This window comes from Mobula birostris, chromosome 4, assembly GCF_030028105.1.
Source record: "Mobula birostris isolate sMobBir1 chromosome 4, sMobBir1.hap1, whole genome shotgun sequence".
NCBI lineage: Eukaryota > Metazoa > Chordata > Chondrichthyes > Myliobatiformes > Myliobatidae > Mobula > Mobula birostris.
Window position 1 is genome coordinate 142892867 of NC_092373.1, and position 18317 is coordinate 142911183.

Here is an 18317-nt window from a genome sequence, read left to right on the forward strand (position 1 = left end):
TTAACTGCAGTTTGTGAAGCTGCAGCAAAAAATGCATTTTGAAGAAAAAATATACAACATAAATCACTTGACACCTGATGGTAGTGTGCAAAAGATCAGAAATGTGAAAACCAAAAGTGAGAATATGCATTTGTTCTCATGTTAGTATATTTATTCTGCTTGTTATTTTACCTTGAACTTTTTTTTTTACTATCTTTTAACTTGCTCAACAGATTATTCTGAATGACTTAAGAGTTACGATAAGCTTTATTTGTCACAACAACAAAGCATTTAGTGAAATGTGTTTTTTCGACAACCAACACAGTCCTGTGCTGGGGGCAGCCCTTAAGTGCTACCATGCTTTTCTGCCATCGTTGAAATGTGGAAGGAAACCGTATCAACCAGAGGAAACGCACGCAGTCACGTCAAGGACATACAAACTCCTTAGAGCAGCAGGAATTGAATCCCGATGATCACGGGCACTGTAAAGTGATTGTGCTCCCCATTACGCTACCATGTTGCCCATTACATCAACTTAAGAGCATGTATAACTTCGAAACTATACAAAAATATGAATGCCACCCTTTGTTACATTTCTTAAAAATCTTGCGTCTTTATTCATGTTTAATTTCATAGGCTTTAAAAGGAAGTACAGAGGTGCAGATCGTGGACCAGAAGATGAGGAAAAAAGAGTGTCCTGAAAAATGGCCAATTCCAGGACCACCTGTTTCTGATCTTCCAAGGACTGATTTTTCCCGTTTAATCAACTGCCCGGAGTTTATACCTGGACAGATGTATGGCTCTCAAACTGGTGAGGATACTGGAATTCTTCTGATTCTGTTGCACTAACCTGTTGTGTGGAATCAGGTTTCTGGGTTTGGTGAGTGTGAATAGAAGACACTCATGACTGGTAAGTGTTATTTATTTACAGGACAAAACAGACACTAAATGTTCAGCTAAACCCTTCAAGTTACACTCAGTTACAACTACTTGTCTAAACTGAGTGCTTGAAGTGGCATGACAGAACAGATACTAAGCATACAGACAGTGGCAATTACTTATCTAAAGTGTACACCCAAGCCCTCCTTTACTGCAACACACTTCCACTGTTTCCATGGCACTGGTTGCTTGGTTGCTTGTGGTGACCTGGAGAGTGGAAAGAGGCACCATGGTTTCCGCATGTTAGATTTAAACTCTACCGGCTCCATGACATCATCAGCTAAGCAGCAGCTAGTGGGAAGGGCTGCAATGCTTCTTATGAGGGCCAAGCCCAGCCTCTCATGGGGGTGTGGCTTTTGATGAGCAGGTAAGTTTGACATTTACTGTAACATAACCACTGCACTAACAGATCATTAACTTAAAGGCATGTAAAATAGTTGAATGTCTGTTTCTTGCCTTTCTAGTTTGAACCGATCACTCAGTCTCAATTTGCATTGATCTCAGCTTGCAGTCCTAGTTGTTGTGTACAGTAAAGTTTACTGGACCTTAGCCAGTGAAGTGAGAAGCTTCATTCTAGTGTAAATCAGAAGTGATTTTTATCCTGTAAAAAGTAAGAGTTGGGGGAAAGAGTATTGTCAGATTAGAAATTCTGTCCTTTATGACTCTAGTTATCAACTACCTCAACATATTGTCTCTGCACCGCCTCTAAAGCTTCCACAGTCTTCCTATAATGATGGGACCAGAACTGAACTTAATATTCCAAGTGTGGTCTAACCAGAGCTTTATAGAGCTGCAATATTGTCTCCTGGCTCTTGAACTCAATACCTGGACATTGATGGCCACACACTATATACTTTTTATCCACCCTATCAACTTGCAGGGCAATGTTTAGCGATCTGTGAATGTGGACTCGTAAGATCAATTTTTCCTCCGCGTTGCTAAGAATCCTGTTTTTAAAGGTGTGCTCTGCCAAGTTCGTTCTTACAAAGAATTGCCATATTGAACCCCATCTGCTACTTCTCAGCCCAGCTCTGCACCTTGTCAATATCCTGTAGTACACAATGACATCCTTCAGTACTATCCACAATGCCACCAACCTTCAAGTCATCTGCAAACTTACTAACCCACCCTTCCCTTCCCTCATCCAAGTCACTTAAACAAATCACTAAGTGCACGGGCCCCAGAACAGAATTTTGGGGAGCACCACTGTTCACTGTCCTCCCGGCAGAATACCCTCCACCTTCCACCACCCTCTGCCCTGTGTAGGCAAACCAATTCTGAATACACACAGCCAAAATTCCCGAGATACCATGCCTCCTGACTTTCTGAATAAGCCTACCAAGAGGAACTTTGTCAAATGCCGTACTAATATCCATATACATCACATCATCTGCTCTACCTTCATCCATTTGAATTTTTTGAGGAAGTGACCAAACAATCAGGTCACGATACAGGATTGTGTTTCTCATAAAGCCATGCTGACTCTCACTAATCTATGCTTTGCCAAATTCTCTCTCTTAAGGATCCTTTCCAAACTGCTGTAAGACTCCCTGGTGTATAATTCCTGGGATCATCCCTGTTACCTTTTTTTTTGAATGAAGAAATACCATTTACCACCCTCAAATCTTGCACTACTGATGTGGCAGTGAGGACACAAAGGTGATCACTAAAGCAGCAGTAGTCTCCTCCCTTGCTACCCGCAGTAACCTAGGGTATATCCTCTCCAGCCCCTGGGGCTTTTCTATCCTGAAGTTTTAGCACATCCTCTTTCTTAATATTCCAGCATATCAGCTTGTTTTATGCTGTTATCACAATCATCAAGGTCCTCTAGCTGGTGAATACTGAAGCAAAATAATCACTAAGGATCTCCTCTAAATCCTTGACTCCAGGCACATGTTTTCTCTTGTATCTCTGATGGGCCCTACCCTCTGGTCATCCTCACTTGTAGAACACTTTGGGATTTTCTTTTAATCTGACTCACCAGGGTCTTCGCATGTTGTATTCTATCTCTCCTAAGTCCATTCATAAGTTCCTTCCTTGCTTCCTTATGGCTAGAGCCCTGTCTGATCCTTGCTTCCTAAACCTTAAGTATGCTTCTTTCTTCCTCTTCGCTAAATGTTTCACATCTTTGTCAACCATGGTTTCCTCATCCTACCATCCCTTCCTTACCTCAGTTGGACAAACCTATGCAGAACCCATCCCAGGTGCTCCCTAACAACCTGTACATTTGTTATGCATTTCCCAGAGTACATTGGTTACTAATTTCCTCTCTAATAGCATCATAACTAGCCCCCCACCCACCCCATATAAATTCTTTTTCGTACTGCCTGATCCTATCCCTGTCCAAGGCTATGGTAAAGGTCAAGGAGTTATTGTCACTAACTTCAAAATACTCACCCACTAGGGGATCTGTAACCTGACTAGGTTCATTGCCTAGATCCAGTATGGCTTCCACTCTAGTTGGCTTGTCTACATATTCTAACAAATTTCGTCCCATCTACACCTTTTGCAGTAAGGAGTTGCCAATCAATACTAAAGAAGTTGAAGTCACCGTGGCAACAGCCCTGTTATTTTTGAATGGTTCTAAAATCTGCCAACTGATCTGCTCCCCTGTCTGTATTGCTATTGGGGAAAATCTACAGAGCACTCCCAGTGAACACTTCCTGTTTCTGACTTCCCACACCGGCTCAGGAGACTATCCATGATGTGCTCAGTTGAAAGCACAAACATCTAGGTCACACAACCTAGTGATCTAATGTTTGCTTTTACTGTATTTCTTTATGTTCTCTCCTATTTTCCTTTGCATAAATTTAGATTGTGCCTAGCCCACAATTTTGCTAATTCACTTTTATTCTCTTTTCTTTTTATTTGAAATTACAAATTGTTTCACTCCAATGATTTTGCAAATGCTCTTGTTTGTTTTTCTGGGATCTGGATTCCAGTTTAGATGGAACACACCCAAACAGCACTGCACTAGTCCCAATGTATGAATTGAAGCCTCTTTCGCTGAGGTAATATATATTTGTCTCACTGCACTGTTTGCCACTCTTCTAATTTAATGTAAATGCTATTCACCTGATGCTATAGGTATTTTTCAGAGTGATATTGCCACAGGTAACTATTGCCTCACCTCTAGCTTTTTGAAAAGTCTCCGCCTAGATGAATGTTCAACTATCTTGTATCCTCATAAGTAGGAAATATATTGTCCCACATGCACAGCCTTCACCTTTGCTGATGCTCATTCACTAACTTAGCTGGGATAGGTTACCCTTTGTGCATTATCAGTCACAAATGTGTTTGTGATACAGTGCTATTTGGGCGTGTGCCATCCAAACTAGAAAAAATGGGCATTTTCAAAAGCTTTGAAGTGTAAATTGCAGAGGGGAGCACATTAGCTGTGCTTGGTGTAAATCTGAAAGGCCAAGTGAAGAATACATCTAACCCCTGGCCTTATAATATTTGTGTTAAATCCAGCAGTGGAGCAGGGTGTCTGAATGTGTTGTTATCTGATCTGCTTTTCCATGGCTTTGACTCCCTTTAGCCTTGGTATCATATTCTTTGACCATTCATTGTATTGCAACATAGAATAATTTGGTAAATTTTCTTGGTGAATTTCAGAATCTGCTCCTAGTTCCCCTAGACTGGGAAGTCCTGTTGATGTAAAGAAAAATGTTGAAGCCAGTAACCTTCAGACAATGTCTAAAGGACTTTCTACAAGTTTGCCTGATCTGGAATCAGATACTTGGATAGAAGTGAAAAAGAGACACCGTCCATCACCACTCAAGGTATACCTAGATTTGCCCTGAGTCACAAGGTGTAAATTTTATTGTAAGCTGGCAACACAATTCTGATGAAATTATATATTGTAATTAAAAATAGTGATGTAGAACTTGAACCAAACAAAGCTCATTTAAATTGCTTTCTTTCTTTCTAAAATACTATATTTAGACACATTTATTTATCCATGCTGATGGTGCTAAGTGCATCATGTAATTGCAGGTGTAAGATTTACTTTTCTCTCAGGTTTGTTGTTCCTGCTGTGCATTCTCCTCACTACTGCTCCCTACCCACTTCTTGTTTACTTTTTATTATTTATTTGCTACTCGGTTTTTTAAATTAACCTCTCAAGTAAAGCTCTGGTAGGCATAGCATTCAGATATTATTGATGGCTTTTCAAAAGAGAAAGTGTACCTTCCTTTCCTAAAAATACTCTTACCCCCACTAAGAATCTGCGTTGATTCTTCTAGATTTGTATGTGCCTTGCTGTTGGAAGTGACACAGTTCATCAGTCCAATTGTCTTCCAAATACTGTGTGGGCTGTCATTCTTGGTGCAACTTTTGTATATGTCCTCTGAAAAAAGCAGCAACATTTTTGAAGTAGAATTATATAGTCAGTTCCAATATTAATTGAAGCAGTGTCCAGATACAAACAATAAACAATTCATACTCCCCCCCCCAAGTTAAACTAGCTCTGTTTTGCTTTCTAAAATTTACAGTGCATTTTAAAAAGGAAATTAATTGTTTCATTTGCTGATTTGAAGGAAAGTGTGTCGACCAAACTTCAGCAAACTCACAAACAAGAGCAAGAAGAGCAGGAGGAACTGGACTTTATGTTTGATGAAGAAATGGAACAGATAGAGGGTCGCAAGAATACCTTCACTGATTGGTCAGATGATGACTCGGACTATGAAATTGATGATCATGATGTGAACAAGATCTTGATTGTGACTCAGACTCCTCCTCATATGCGTAAACATCCAGGTGGTGACCGTACAGGAAATCATGTTTCGCGGGCAAAAATTACAACAGAACTGGCAAAAGCTATCAACGATGGATTGTACTACTATGAACAGGACCTCTGGATGGAAGAAAATGGACCAGAATACTCAGTGATAAAGGTGAGCCACCAGTAGTTACTGTTTGTATTTGTTAGTTTGTTAGTGACCTGGGATAACTAATGCTAAGATCATGAAGAATTATATGCTTCAAAGTCATATCAGATATGAAAACATTACCATGTAGTGGTTTTTAATTAATATATGTTGACCTACGCTTGCACATATTATGTTCCTCTCTATACCGTTGAATTTAAATCTGTCTTAAACTAAGATTAGCAAGGTGCACATCCTTTTAATGGGCCTTTTGTTGCTTATATGCTGTCTTGAAAGGAAAACTCTAAAGATAGGGCATAAATAGAACAAATAAGTCATTGAGACTTTGGGCGGGCAGTACTAATTGGGGGAATCTAAGTCCATTCAGTGATTTGAACTCCCTCCTCTGCTCATTTCTTTGTAGTTTCTGGAGATAGTTATTGTGGTGGGGGTTAATTATAGATATTTTTCTGGATTCCCAAAAAGAATAAGCACATATAATTTGCTAAGGTAGGTTCAGTGAGTCTATTTTTCCATTTCAAAATTGTTGCATTGTTGGGTAATATTAGTTGATATTGCTGTCTGTTTTCATAGAAGCAGGGAGCTTAACCCTTTGGCCAATTGTTTTTCTCTCCAGATGTTAGAACTTGCAATTGATTGTTAGTGCTACACTGTCACTACATGCTTTGCTTCTTTGTATGTTCTTTTTCTGAAATAAGCTGCTATACATCTACAGTGACTTTACCTTTTCTGGAATATCTCCAGTCAGTTCCCACACCTGTCACAACTGAATTGTCAATTCAGGTGAAGTCTACTCCCATTTACTTGATAGAACCAACTATGGAAAGGAGATAAGAGAAGAGAAATTGTATATCTACCTTTAAAGCATCATGGGTCAGGTGCTTTCCTGGCATATATAACGAATAAACTCTTCTCAGGCTTCCAGCCTAGGTATAGGTATCTGTTTAACCGACATTTCAGTGACAAACTCTACCACCTTCATCAGGGTTGATGCCTAGGCATATCTAGTCTGGTGGTATATATATCTGCATCGTGCGTCCCTCCTGATTGGTTCATCCTCATCCAATCAGGTTTCTGCTGCCCCACCTTGTTTACAATCGAATTCCAATGAGACCCTCATCTTTGTTAAAATTCTTTTCCTCTAGTTTTATTTCAATGGCTTCCTTCGCCAGGGTGTCCCAAAAGCCATTGGTGCAGTAGTTTTGTGCCTTCAAAGTCTCTGCTATGGCCATTGCAAATACAATGTTCTGCTACTGCTGATTTCTCCAGGTAACCCAAACGGATACACCTCCTATGTTTCTTGATGTGGGTTTCCACTATGTGTCTCATCCGAACGCTGCTCCACATTCACGCGGAATCTTGTAAACGCCAGCTGTTCTGACTCCCAGATCATCTTCAACCGGCTTCGGCTGTGATTTGAGCTGTCTTACAGGTTTATGAATAGTATTCTTCAGGATCCAGGCCATCACTTCAGAAACCATGGAAATACAGGGAAGACAGGTGGTCGTAACCGGTTCCTCCTTGGTGTTAGGGGTGTTAGGTTTCCTGGATTTTCCATTGAAAATCGGAGAAATAAAACTAGAGAAGATGGGGTAGAGTTTGTCATCAAAACATCAGTTAAAATCGATACCTGTACCCGGCCAGAAGGAGGAAAAGAGTTTATTCATTAAAGCGCATTATAATTCTATTTAAATGCATTCATTTGTGTTTTATGAGAGAGATTGTTTTTAAAAAGAAGTCTCTCAAAATTTATTTCTTTAGGAGATTGTATCTAAGGTTTGTATGTTCATAGAATCATAGATTTAGAGCATTTTGATCACATTACTGAAGTTTCTTGGCTAGGATTGACCGGTATCAGCTCTACTTGCTGTGAAATTAAAACCAAACACTGCCAATCAGAATCTCAAAGTAGTTTTTTCTGTTTTTCAATCCCTAGTCCTACCTTCACCATAAGTCAAATGTGTTATTGATCTGTTTGAAAAGGGGACATGGGCAAAAAGGGTACATTGAGCAAATCATTCTGCTTTAGATATGTTAAGGATGGACTGGCAAAACACAAATACGCACTTTGTCAGAATGTCATAACCACAACCTGACAGGCACAGTGGCATCTCCTCTGTCTTGAGTCGGGCCGCCAGGCTCTCTCCAGCATTATTGCATGTTTTGGTATTATCAAAAATGTTGTTTTAAATGCTAATGCCGGAATAAGAGTGGCAACAATATTTTTCATATCCATGTTAACTTGGACATTTTGATCACAATAGTTGATAAATATTGTTTTACAATCCTTAAGAGTATTTCATGCCACAAGGCACTTAAGAAAAGTTGGGATGGAAAAATCATAGTAATACTTGGAAGAAAATATTAACTTATGGTTCTCTGACGTAAATAGAAATTAGTTTACAAAACAGGTTAAATTATGGAAAAATCAAAATCATGGAAAAATCACAACCTGGAAACTAGCCATGTTGTTTCATAATCCTTGTGGATTTTTATCTTTCTCATGAACAAATGGCTCTAGTCTCACTGATTTGTTACTTCTCAGTTTGTGGGCAGTAAGTTAAGGACAATTAAGTGTTTGGCAGTATCAGTGATATCCTAATTTTTGGAGTGAATCATTTTTAAAGAGTGTTCTCATTTCTTCAGAGTTTTTCTCTTGAATGTTGGCATAATTTCTGTTTCAAACAGATCCTGGTCCTGTCACGCTAGCCTTTCATACTTTTGAAGGAGGGGTAGAAATCAGTCAAGTTGATTATACGGGTGGAAAATATAAATGTATTTAGTAACTTAACTGAATTGTTGGTTAGGAAGCTACATTGATAGGAAAGGAGAAACTACATAATGTCAGGTGTAAATGTACACACAATATGCTAATGTAACAATTTTTACAGTGGAAAGGGTACATCTACGCAAGACAGTATTTTCAAATATCGACATTCTATTTTGGATTGTCAAATCATTGTCTTCATCCAACTTTTGTGGACAAGTGTTGGTTCTTTTTCTATGTGTATTTCACATATGTGATCATCTACGGGACTTTCAAATGATTCAGGTGATGCTCTTTGTCCATGCACTCTATAATGAAATTTAATATGTACAAAAATCTTCTATAGCATTTATCTCCAGTGTAACAACTGCACAATTGAATCATTTTAAGTCTTGTTTACTCAAAATATCCCTAAAAGGTGCCTGGATCAATTGAAGTTGAGATTTAGTTTTGAGTTAAAATATATCTGACTTTCTGAATAATAAGCAGTGAGTTAACAAATTTGTCTGCATAAATTAATTTGATCTTAAAATATGGATCCCAAGTAAATGGATTAGCAGTAGGGAATGCTAAAATTAGAGAACGCTAAAATAATTATTTGCCTATTCATTACTTTTTGGAAAATCATGATTCTTTATCTTTAAGAAACAATAGATCATGTTTTCACATTTGTTGTTTGATTATATTGTAATGAAATAGATTGATTGCCCAAGATATTTTTATCGTATGGAAATCTGCAGAACCACATCATTCATTTAAATTTGCCCCAGTTTGCTGCATTTACACTATAGAAGTCCTCATAAATATAGCTACAGCTTACAAAGAAATTAGACTGCTATCACTGTAGTTTTTAGAGCAAACAAAAGCTAATTTTCTTTCCTTATCTAAAATATAGCAAGAAATTGAGAATTTTAAGAAGGTGAAAGTCATCAGTAAAGAGCGTTTCGAATCTTTGGCACCTGAGCCACCAATTGATGCAAACCAGGAGGTGCCTCCTGCACCACCAAAAGCCCATCAAGGTAAGACCAGAATAACCTGCAGAGAACAAAAATATAAATTGATTCATATATCTTTGTCTATGGGTGTATTGTTTTTGGGGTCAATGTTGAACACCAAATCAACAACAACGACAATCTAATTTGTCTAATGTCACCTTGAGTGTCCATTCATTTGGTTTCAAGAGCAACCAATTCAATCACTGTATAACATCAAATTTTAAAAATGATGACTCTGAAGATTCTTCCTTTAGTGCAGGAGTTCCCAACCTTTCTTATGGCATGGACCTCTACCGTTAACCAGGGGGGATCCATGGACGCCAGGTTGGGACCTACTGCCTAGGTAAAAAGACTTGTGTCACGGAGTATTCCACCATTAGTCAGATGGTCATATTTAAAGAATCACAGCTAGTAACCAGTGGCTTAGATTACTCATCCCTCAGTACACACCATCCCACTGACATAACAGATCTATTAGTGCTGAGGGAAGATTTCAGAGTTGGTGAGAGCAATGCCAGGAAATAATCAAAATGGATTCCATGCCCTCTTAAAGCTTCATAACCTAAAGCACATTTTGGTGCTGTAATCTTCTGATGGGCATTAGCACCCTCCAGCCATTAGACAGTCCTCTCCTAAGAAATGGAAAGTCATAAAGGTGTAGGGCACATGGTAGGTGGATGAGTTTAATACCTACCAGCTGATAACTTGGCTGAATCATTAAGAATAGAGATTCCTATTGGAGTTGAAACAAGTGTTTATAAACCTAGTCAATGGAATATTTATCCTTGCTACGCAGTATTTGTGAAGACCACTAAGTGGAATAGATGAAATGCAAAATCTCAAGTACAATTTTAGCACTTCACAGGACCAAAAGTGCATCTACAGAGGGAATAGAGTGCACAAAAAAATCAGTACTTTGCTGCTACTGTGAGATCAAAATAGTGAATAGACATTCAATCACAAACAAGAGAAAATCTGAAGATGTTATAAATCTGAACAACACAAAATGCTGGAGGAACTCAGCAGGCTAGGCAGCATCTGTGGGAAAGAGTACAGTCTAGGAAAAGTGTACAAATCCAAGCAACACACACAAAATGCTGGAATCCGAGCAACACACACAAGACACGCAGTCCTGCTGAGGGGTTTCGGCCCGAAACGTCAACTACTCTTCCTAGATGCTGCCTGGCCTGCGGAGTTCCTCCAGCATTTTGTGTGTTTTGAGTGAGCATAAATTAAATGTTTGTGTTAAAGTGTGTTTCAGAAACGTGACACTCCATTTCACAGTTTATTGATTGATTTGGCAAGGATGTAAATATATTGTGAAAAGATTCTTTGATCTATACACTCAGTGGACACTCTATTTGGTACATCTGTACACCTACTCATTAATACAAATATCTAATCATCCAATCATGTGGCAACAACTAAAAGCATGCAGATATGGTCAGAAGGTTCAGTTATTCTTCGGACCAAACAACAAAATGGGAAAGAAGTGTGATCTAAATCAGCAGACCAGTACCGGGCTATCAGGCATGTGCTACCGGGCCGCGAAGAAACATTATGATTAGGCGATATGAGTCAGCTGCACCTTTCCTTATTCCCTGTCACGCCCACTGTTGAGCTTGAACGTATGCGAAGTCATTACGCACACGTCATCCATGTCAGCGCGGGAAGGAGATCAACTCTTCGTGCTTGCAAATGTTAACGGGCTGAAAAGTATGTTTGACAGAACATCTCTGCCAACATTCTGGATCAAAGTCAAGGCTGAGTATCCTGAGATAGCCAGGAAAGCACTGAAAACGTCACTTCCATTTCCAACATATCTCTGCAATGAAAACTAAATTGCGGAATAGACCAGGCATAAGGAACCCCCTTCGAGTATCGCTGTCTCCGATCACCCCTCGATAGGACCATCTTGTTGCAGGGAAACAAGCCCAGGGCTAGTCATAGTCATATTTCATTGATCCCGGGGGAAATTGGTTTTCGTTACAGTTGCACCATAAATAATAATAAAACCATAAATAGTTAAATAGTAATATGTAAATTATGCCAGGAAATAAGTCCAGGACCAGCCTATTGGCTCAGGGTGTCTGACCCTCCAAGGGAGGAGTTGTAAAGTTTGATGGCCACAGGCAGGAATGACTTCCTGTGACGCTCTGTGTTGCATCTCGGTGGAATGAGTCTCTGGCTGAAGGTACTCCTGTGCCCAGCCAGTACATTATGTAGTGGATGGGAGACGTTGTCCAAGACGGCATGCAACTTAGACAGCATCCTCTTTTCAGACACCACCATCAGAGAGTCCAGTTCCATCCCCACAACATCACTAGCCTTGCGAATGAGTTTGTTGATTCTGTTGGTGTCTCAATGCCACCGGTCTGTAGTCATTGAGGCTGCTGGGGCACGGCGTCTTCAGCACTGGGATGAGGCAGGATGTCTTCCACAGCACAGGAACCCTCCGGAGCCTCAGGCTCAGGTTGAAGACATGGCGAAGTACTCCACGTAGCTGAGGGGCAGAGGCTTTGAGCACCCTGGTACTGACACCATCCGGTCCTGCAGCCTTGCTTGGGTTGAGACATTTCAGCTGTCTTCTCACTTGTTCAGCTGTGAAGCCCACTGTGGTGGTTTCGTGTGGGGAAGGGGTATAGTCATGAGAGTAGGGTGGGGGACTGTGAGGAGGGGTAGGAGGGGAGAGTGGAATATGTGTTGGTTGGGGGCTGACAACAGATGACTCGTGGGGGAAGGGCAGCACCACAATGTCAAATCTGTTAAAGAAACAGAAAGCCCAGGACTCCCACTGACTCAGCAATATTGGTGTGTTGTAATGATTTTATATGTTCATACGGGGAAAATATGCGCTGTGTGTTTAATATCCAAACGTTACTTAAAATGTTATGATGCTATTGACTTATAAGTGACTTATATTACCATATAACAATTACAGCACGGAAACAGGCCATCTCTGCCCTTCTAGTCGGTGCTGAATGCTACTCTCACCTAGTCCCACCGACCTGCACTCAGCCCATAACCCTCCATTCCTTTTGTTGTCCATATACCTGTCCAATTTTTCTTTAAATGATAATATTGAACCTGCCTCTACCACTTCTACTGGAAGTTCATTCAACACTTATTTCAAGCTCCCCTGTCCTCCCCTGATAATTGACTTATCACTATATTCATGTGAGGAAAATATGCGCTGTGTGTTTAATATTAAGTTCAATAGATAAACCCATTTAGAAATGAAATTGAGTGTATTAGCCACTTATCACCTATATTCTGGTTGTGATTAACACTCCCCCCCCCCCATACAGAATTCCAAAAACGATTTGTAGAAAAAAATCGGCACGTACACGCATGCGCACTGGTGCCCACTCAAGGCTTCATGGTCATTTTAGTCTTTCTCGGGGTAAACCCAACGTATTTGACTGCTACTCTTGTCTGTTGGCAACCCTCAATACAATTTGAGTATTTAATACAGTGTTCATTATTATGAATGTTTAAAAAAATTCAAATGATTTTGCACATTAAGTTAAAGTTTTCTTAAATAGGAGTGAAAGAAACAGATTCTCTTTTAATTTAGGATTTTCCATCTGCATGACTTGCTGGAATAATTTTGGTGCAGATTATTTACCCTTTATGTCTATGTTGAATCTTTTGAATATGATTTAAATAACTCCTCTCCTGGTTCCCAAATTTCTTATGGTAAATTACTGAAAAAACTGCTATCCTTTCTGACAGTGTTGTTCAAATTATAACAACTTGTTGCGTAAAGTAACTTCTCTCAGCTGAGTATTTTGCTAGTTAATCTGAAATCAACTTTCTGTGATTAATGATCTTGCTTCCAGTATAAAAGATCTTTGCTGATTGTTATCAAAAGGAGTATCTTAAACATGTCTTTTAAATCTCCCCTTAATGTTCTGCTCAGATGAAGAAAATTTCTATTTTCTCCAGTCTTTCCACATTGTATCTTTCTCTAAGTCTCTTTGTTTACTAAATCATATTTTCTTAGATTATCAGTAATTTTAATAAAGCAAGCATAACTATTTACCTACTGTGAGTCAATTTATGAATCCATGATTCTGGCCAAATTTTCTTCTTGTACTTTTTTTTCTCTTGATTTGACAGTGCAAACAGGACACTGCAGTCTTCAGCCAGCCTTCCAACATGATTTCCTGATGAACAGGCAAAACTACAAGTAGCATTTTGCATCCTTGCTGTGAATTCAGGGGCATTTACCCTTTTTATTAATGCAATTTAAAATTGAAGGCTAGTTCACTTTAGGCTTAATTTAAGAGTTTGACTATGCATTAAAACAAAGAAATTTAACAGACCCAAATCTTGACATGTCTTAGATTATGCTGAAGAATTAGCCAACAAGCTGTTTGGTGTTCCAGAGCCACCAGCTTCAAATCTCGCCCGCTCTCTGCCTACGACTGTACCAGAGTCACCAGTATGTTCTGCCAGGACACCAAGGACACCGCGTACACCTAGGCTACAAGATCCTAATAAAACTCCACGTTTCTATCCTGTTGTGAAAGAAGGACGGCCATTGGATATTGAGGTATAATAAATTTTAATCTTGTGTGAAAGGATAAAATATTTAAAATGTATTACATTTTTTACCTTATTTTAATAATAATAATAATAATGCATCAGTTAGTCTTGCGAGACCATGGATCTATGCCTGGAAAGTCTTCACTCTCCAGGGTATGGAAGACCTGCAGTTGCCCATGCTGCAAGTCTCCCCTCTCCACGACACGGATGTTGTCCAAGGGAAGGGTAAGGGCCAATACAGCTTGGCACTGGTGTCGTCGCAGAGCACTGTGGTTAAGTGCCTTGCTCAAGGACACAACACGCTGCCTCAGCTCGAGCTCGAACTCGTGACCTTCAGATTGCTAGTCGAATGCCTTAACCACTTGGCCACGTACCTTATATTCTATTTGTATTTGCATGGTATGGTGAGGTCATCTTAATCAATTGGTTACTCAATTAAACTTAATGCAAAAATACCAATTATGATTTTGGATTTTATTTGGATTTTTTGCTTTTATGCCAAGTACCTGATTTTTATTTAAATGCGTAGACTTATCCAGCGGAAAACATTTCTTGATTAATATTTATTTCTACTGTTACTGAGAGTTGTGGAGTCGTGGGTCTAGACCAGAGTTAAGTAGTACCTCATTTTGAGGGGAATTTTCTTTCATTCTGCTTGCTTTAGATTTTCTCTCTGTCTTTTACCATCCACGTTTTTTCATTTTTGTCCTTTTTGGTAAGTATTTGCAAAATAATTTCAAATATTTTAAAAAATCATTTGTGAATGAGTTTTTCATTAAGCTCGCAGAAAAAGGGTAACATGGTCAGTTTGAGTTGGCTTTATTATCACTGGCACTTGTCAGTGTCAATGTCATGAAATTAGCTGTTTTGCAGCAATTACTAGAAGATAGAGCAGTACAGTACAAGCCTTTGGCCCACAATGTTGTGCCGACCTCCGTAATGGTAGCAATGATAAGAAGGCATATCTTGGATATCAGAATAATAAATGCATTTATACTGAAACATGTTTACTATAGGTTATATTTTATTGCTTTACCATTGTATCCATTTGGCGCAATAATAATCTTGCGTTACATGCCTATTTAACCTCATAATCTCTCTACCTCAAGCCCTTAATGACATCACAGTGATTCGGCCCAAATACATGATGTGAATGTGTACACTGAGGGTTAACTACAATTTACTGAGGCAGAAACTAAGATATTGGTAGTATTTATCTCAAAGCTGATTGTTGTTACAGACACCAAGGAAACGAAAGACACGGCATAGTTCAAATCCTCCACTTGAATGCCATATTGGTTGGGTTATGGATTCTAAAGAACACAGACCACGGACGTCATCTGTTAGGTAAATGCTTTTGTTGATAGATTTAATAAATATCTTCATTTAAAATTGGTAGGTGCATAATATGATTGTAAAGCAATAGAAGTCTAAAGTATTTGTTAATGGCGGTCTTTTAGATTGATACTGTACTTTCAAATTTTGTGAAACTCAATAATACCTTATTTAACAATGGCTGTTTTTTAGTGACAAATACAAAAGTTTACTGCTGCGTGTGTGGAAAATTTAGTCCTATGTTGTAAAAGTAATTATAAAAATTTGTAATTATTCTATCAATTGCAAAAGAAAATTCACTTGGCAGAATTTTTCTTTACCTGGAAATTTTTAAATTATCTTTAACCAATAAGTGTAATTGTAATTTTTAAACATATTTTTAATATAACAAGTGATTAACACAAAAGAGAAATTTTATCACTTAATATAGGGGAAATATGAAAGAACTGGCTGCAGACATAGGAAAATATGGAGCTTTAGGCCCTGGCAGGCAAAGTGTGATTTCAATTTTAAGAGCTAAGCCTGTTGTAGTTCCATAATGTTTATTTTTTTAATTGAGGCAAATGATTTTGTGCTCTGTTCTGAATCTACTTTCCACTTAAATGTTCTGGGCTACCTTATATTTGTGACTATTTTCTAGTGAATTGCAGTGGAAAAAACACTGCTTCCCAGGAGCAGAAAGTGGAAAAATACTAATTAACTTGAGCCATATGAAACCAAGTGGGGAACACCAGTTTAAAAGAAAAAAGTGCATGCCTAATTTTGTTGCTTTTTTTTTGTTTAGTAGCTCAAATGCCAGTCCTTCAGAAGGCACACCATTTGTTGGAAGTTATGGCTGCACACCCAACTCACTGCCTAAGTTCCAGCATCCATCACATGAGCTTTTGAGAGAGAATGGCTTCACCCAACAAGTTTACCATAAGTATCGTCGGAGATGTTTAAATGGTGAGCGTGCTTCCTTTATTTTCAAATGATAGTTAAATATTAGAGACTTGGGAAGAAAGGAAGTTATTTGGCAAATAGAGCAATTGCTGTTAATGCAAGTGCATATGATTTTTTTTTCCTTTTTTGGGTAACTTTGATATTAATCTTACCTAGGAAATGAACTTCTGCTGTACAACTGAAAAATATAAATGTATTGTCATTTTGATTTGTATTATCAGGGGAATTTTGAGTGGTGACACAAATAAACTTGTTTTCTAACCCCCCACTGCTTTTTTGAGAATGGGTCAGTTGGGGTCTTGTTGCTCTATACGTCCTTTGCTGATTTAGAAATTCAGTGTTTCACACACTTGAAAGTAAATGAAGGATCAGATGGATATTTTTATTGCTAATGTGATTGTATAATTCAGAATTTGTGAAGTTATTGAGTTTTGACAGTTCACAATTCTACTGTCATGGTTTAAAGAAATCATTGCACATGGGGTGTATCACTGTTCGATAAATATTTTACGCACCAGTGTGTATTCATTTTCTCAAACACAAATACCTACTGCCTGCCTTCATTCTTCCACTATCCTCCTCTTCATCCCTTGCATCTTATGTTCTCCATCATTTGAGTTTTTGCAAAATTATACAGTGCGAAAAGTGGTTCTTAAGCCTAACTTGTCTTTGTCAACTAAAGTGTTTACCTTTGTAAGTCCCATTTGACTGTGTTAGATCCATATTTCCAATTCATATACTTATCTAAATGTATTTTAAACATTATAATTGTACCCACCTCTACCACTTACTCCAGCGGCTCTTTCTATGTACCCAGTGCTCTACATGGAAAAATTTATCCATTAGGGCCGCCTCCTCATCTTAAACCTATGCCCCCTAGTTTCAGACTGCCCTAGCCTGGGAAAATTCTGTGACTGTCTGCTTCTTTGCTTTGCATGATTTTATAAGCCTGTTAGGTAACCCCATCAACTGCCTTCGCTCAGGGAAAACATTCCCAGACTATCAGTCAGTTTTGCCTTCCTATGCTTTCCACTGCTTACAAGGCACACATCAAGATGGTGAGAAATACTCTTGACTGGATAAGGGCAGATCCGATTAATATCAAAGTTTGCTACCATCCACCATCCAGTCCATTTGATGGGTACCTGTATAACGCATGAAGTGAACATAGAACATAGCAGTACAGATCAGTACAGGCTGTTCAGCCCCCAATGTTGTGCTGACCTTTATACCTACCCCACGATAAAAATAACCCGTCCCTCCTACGTAGCCTGTAATCTTTCATTTTTCTTTCATCTATTAATGTCTCTAATGTATCAGCTTCTAACGCCACCCCTGACAGTACATTCTAGGCACTTGTTTTTTTTAAACTACCTCTGACAACTCCCCAAAATATTCCTCAGTATACTGTACTTTAAAAGCATGTCCTCTGGTGTTGGCCACTGCCATCTTTGGAAAAAGGCATGTATGCTGCCCAGTCCATCACGAGTAAAGCCCTCCCCACTATTGAACACATCTACATAGAGCGCTGTTGCAGGATTTTTAGCATCCATCGTCAATGTCACCACCTCCTCCACCACCCAGGCCGTGCTCTCTCTTCGCTGCTGCCATCAGCAAGGAAGTACAGGAGCTTTGGACCTATACCATCATGCTCTTGAACCAGGAGATAACTTAAACTCGTCTCAACACTGAACTGATTCCACAACCTGTGGACTTACTTTCAAGGACTCTATAACTTGTGTTCTCACTGTCTGTCTATTATTTATATCTCACTTTTTTCTTTTTCATTCAGTACTGTGCAAAAGTCTTGGGTACATATATATAGCTAGTTGCCTCAGACTTTCTGCACAGTTCTGTAGTATTTGTATGTATTGCACTGTACTACACTGCCACAAAAAAAATTCATGATGTATGTGA

The 18317-nt window shown here is 38.9% G+C and overlaps 1 protein-coding gene across 5 annotated transcripts in view; it reads left to right on the plus strand.

Annotated features, from left to right (window-relative positions):
- The window catches only part of LOC140196636 (la-related protein 1B-like), a 59683-nt gene that overhangs the window by 31552 nt on the left and 9814 nt on the right, over positions 1-18317 (plus strand). For 4 of the 5 annotated variants that reach the window (XM_072256154.1, XM_072256155.1, XM_072256156.1 and 1 more), the window contains exons 10-16: positions 616-790; positions 4537-4703; positions 5460-5816; positions 9473-9596; positions 13922-14130; positions 15364-15470; positions 16243-16403. In XM_072256154.1, the coding sequence (XP_072112255.1) occupies positions 616-790; positions 4537-4703; positions 5460-5816; positions 9473-9596; positions 13922-14130; positions 15364-15470; positions 16243-16403 (1300 nt within the window). The remainder of the gene's footprint in view (positions 1-615; positions 791-4536; positions 4704-5459; positions 5817-9472; positions 9597-13921; positions 14131-15363; positions 15471-16242; positions 16404-18317) is intronic. The other variant, XM_072256157.1, reaches the window with a different exon arrangement.